Source organism: Corvus brachyrhynchos, unplaced genomic scaffold (assembly GCF_000691975.1).
Source record: "Corvus brachyrhynchos isolate BGI_N302 unplaced genomic scaffold, ASM69197v1 scaffold56, whole genome shotgun sequence".
NCBI lineage: Eukaryota > Metazoa > Chordata > Aves > Passeriformes > Corvidae > Corvus > Corvus brachyrhynchos.
The window spans coordinates 4,671,457-4,675,128 of NW_008238664.1; the positions used below are offsets into that span (position 1 = coordinate 4,671,457).

At 47.4% G+C, this 3,672-nt stretch overlaps 1 protein-coding gene across 1 annotated transcript in view; it reads left to right on the forward strand.

Moving 5' to 3' along the window:
* GTPBP1 (GTP binding protein 1) overlaps window positions 1-2,227 on the forward strand; it is a 19,281-nt gene extending 17,054 nt beyond the window's left edge. The window contains exon 15 of the mRNA XM_017737840.1: window positions 34-2,227. Coding sequence (XP_017593329.1) covers window positions 34-50 — 17 coding nt within the window. The 3' untranslated portion in view covers window positions 51-2,227. The remainder of the gene's footprint in view (window positions 1-33) is intronic.
* Window positions 2,228-3,672: the final 1,445 nt, after the last annotated feature.

Genomic DNA, 3,672 nt, shown 5'->3' on the forward strand with positions numbered 1-3,672 from the left:
AACAGTAAATCTCGGGTGGGCCCTGTGTCCCCCCTGCCAGTGGCTGCTGAATTTCTTGTTCCTCCTCTCTCTGAGGAATTCCTCCCTTTCCCTTCATTTCTTATCCAAAAGATCCAGAGCAGCATAAACCAAAACCCATCCCAGCTGATTGGCTGCAGAAGAATCGTCCCTCCTCCCTGCCGGAAGCGATGGAGAGGAGCATAATTTATAAGCTAATGAAGGTGATAAGACAAAGAACTGAGTAACTGACACCTTCCTCCTCCCCCTGTTGACACATTTTTGTACATCATGGGCTTAGTTTTTATTCTTATTAGTTTTTATTATATTGTGTGCATGAAGATGAGAGGAGAGTCTGGATAGAGCTGCAAAGAGCCAGTTAGTTGCCTCCCTCCTCCCTCACCCCTTTCTGTCCACAGGACTTGCTGCTCTCCCCTATTGGCTGTCTCAGAACCAGGGGTTATCAGATGCCTGAAATTTCACACTTGCGAAGGTTAAAACAGGTTGTTTAGGATGGCTCCATGGAGCATCATGTCATCACCACTGTGGCCTCATGCCAAATATGTTTTGGATTCCCTCCCTCTTAAACTATTTCTTAGTGGATTTAATTTAATGTTGTAATGACTGAAGTTTGAAGGAGATGGTGAGAAAGTTCCTTAATTGGAGATCTAAGAGGGAAACAAATTGGAAAGCAGTTGTTGATATTAAGTTCAGGGATCCTATGCTCAATATCTTCAAATAATGTTGATAGCACTTAAAATTTTAACTAGCAACAGAGTTAAATGTGCAGACACCCACCCTGTTCCCCTTTTCCCATCGTGCTGCTTTTCCTAGTGTTTGTCCAGTGCACATTGGAGCAAATCTAACCTGCCTCTCAAGGCTGCAGCAGCTCCACTGACAGTATTAAGAATAGTGCAGGAGCACTCCGTCCGTCCCTTGAGCCAGAGAAAGCCTTCTCACCTCGACAGACAGAGGTCACAGGGGGCAAGTTCTCTTTGGAACAGAGACACCAGGCTAACATGACCTCCCCTTGATTTTGTTTACCCCAAGATTTCCAAAACGTTTTTGGAACTCACTGGCCAAACTTTGCCGTGGCAAAGAGGTAGGATTTGTTTTCTCCCCTCTTGGCAAAAGAGGGCAGTGATTAATTGGTACCAAATTTATAGAAGTGCTTTCAAGGTGGGAAATACGTGGTAATGTGTCTGACTTTAATTTAATTTCTTAAAATATTTTATTTTTGTTAATGAGAAATTCTGGCTTCTCCAAGGTGGCCCTGCAAGGACAGTTTACAAATTACTGTTGGAATGGTTTTTTTAACCATTTAATGAGTTTTTCAAGTGATTGATTCCCTGCTTATTTTGATCTCTTTTCTTCTAACCCTGCCTTCTCGCTTGGCTCTGATGAGGACAGGCATTATCCTCTGCCAGCTTGTGGTGAGCTCTGGGAGCGTGGTAGCATTTTGAGGAGGAGGTGGCATCCTCAGCAAATCATGGCTCTCCCCAGCAGGCGCGGTCAGGCTCAGTTTCTCTGAGGGCTTCCTCCTCCAATGAAGGACTTTTATTTTAATTAGAGGGAGACTGCAAAGTTTCTGTCCCTCCTTAGCGAGTTGTTCCTGTTCCTCACTCTGTGTCACCTGTGTGGAGTTCATTCCAGTTCACCTTGTGACTTGGGGTAGGCTTCCAGGCCGGCTGAGTGGCAGAGCGCATCTCCCGCTGCCAACACCAGCACTCCAAGAGCATTAAGCGGCACGGGAGAGGTGAGAAACGTGGTTTGGAGACGAGGGTCCTTTGCCTTAGAGACTGCAGTGGGCGGAAGGGGGAGGTCAGACAGTCCTTTTCCAAGCTATGTGCCTAAATACCAGCACTCTCCTGGCGAGGGAGGAACTATAGGCGGCTACAACACTAATAGCACCCGCATTGTGAGGGGGTGTGAGGTGTGGCTAAGCAGGGCACGAGGGCCTGGCTTGTTTGTCTTCTGGCCCTGTAGCAGCATCGAACTGCATCTGATTTCACTGCCCTCTGCTTCTGAGGGGAGCAGGGAGCTCCAGGCGGTTTTCTCTTTCTCCATTCCTTGTGCTCCAAATGAAGGAGACGGCTGAGACTGAAAGAAGGTTCACTTCAATTTGTGCAAAGGAGGTGGTGTGATCTCTCTTTTGTGACCAGCATTTACAGATCACTCAGGCTGGTGTGATCTATAAAATAAATTTTAAATAAGTTTGTTCCAAGTAAAAGTGTGGCTTCTTGATTTTTGTCCCTCTGGAAAACCAGGCTGAAATCCAAAGGAAGCAGGTTTGCCTAGCACCAGGTTCTTTTGCTGGCTACAAGAGAAGAGGCTATGCTCCTAAGTGACAGCAGGGCAGGGCATGGCACAGCACAGGAGAGCTGCTGCTGCGCCTCTGCATAGCCCTGGCAGCTTTTACTCTGGCCAAAATGAAGTGCACCTCGGTGGCAGAGTGGTGACATGAGAACACGGGTGTGGTGTGAGCTGTGCTGTGTGAGATGGGTACGAGTGGGCGTGAAGAGCAGCTCTAACAAAGCACTTGGGGCCAGCCCTGTGAGAGAAACTGCTGGCGGATGCAGTGCCTTGCAGTGCCTGTGTGCTGTGCTCCCTGGGACCTCGCTAGGACTTGCACCTCACCTGCTCCTGCAAATACAGTGGGTCTCTCCAGGGTTTGCAAGGAGCCTTTTTCTGCCTCCTCAGTTGATCTCAGAGGTTCGCAAAGGCTTTTTCTGCTCTGCACAGCCCTTTCATAGGTAAGTGTTGGGCTGTGGTAGCCAGAGCTGAGGCCCACACAGCCCTTCTCCTGGAGATGGCTGGTCTAGGGCCAGCAGAGAGCAAGCCTGGCCCTAGAGTGGCTGTCTGGGAGGGAGGTGCATGCGTACTCCTCAACATAAGCCTGCCTCCAGCCCCAGGTTAAGACGACAGGGTTGTGGCCCTCCTCAAGCCAGTTCAATTTCCCATTTTTCAGGCTTTTTTATGCTCTAGCTTCCTCATGCTGAGGAAAATTAAATATTTCCTTTCTGCTTGCTTTGTAGCTGAATGAGTAATTAACAGCCCATGTTAAGGAAAAGAGAAGCATGCAGACACCCTGAATGGGGCTTTGTGTCAGGCTTTGTCCCTGCTAACCCTGCCTCTGTTGCTGCTCCTTGGGGCCAAGCAGGGCTCTGCTCATGGTAAGGCAGTCGGGAAGGCTTGGGAGGTGACTGCAGAATGAGGACAGCCACAGTATCACAGACTTAAGTCTAGTAGAAGTCAATGAAGTCCCAAGGAATTAGAGTTTTTAGGAGTAAGTCTTGTTTTCACCATTGTTTCAAGCAGTTTTTGCATCCTCAGGCCTGCTCAATGACAAGGTGACAACTGCTGGCCCTAGAGTTAGTACATCGGGCTCAAAAATAAGGATTTGCCATAAAACTGCATAGAAGAAGAGCTACAAGAATAGCTTTGTCTGTCTAATAGCTGTGCATCATTCCCAACAGCAAATAGAGTTACAAAACATCCAAACCACTCTGGGCAGTTTTGATATAATTTATTTGTCTTGGTCTTTTTTTTCTTTTCTTGCATAGGCATAAATTACAATCTGTTGATTAAAAAATAAAAGGAACAAACCAGTGCAGCATTTGCAACAGGCTACAGCATCAAACACAAACTCCTGTCTGTAACCATCTGTTTCTGCAG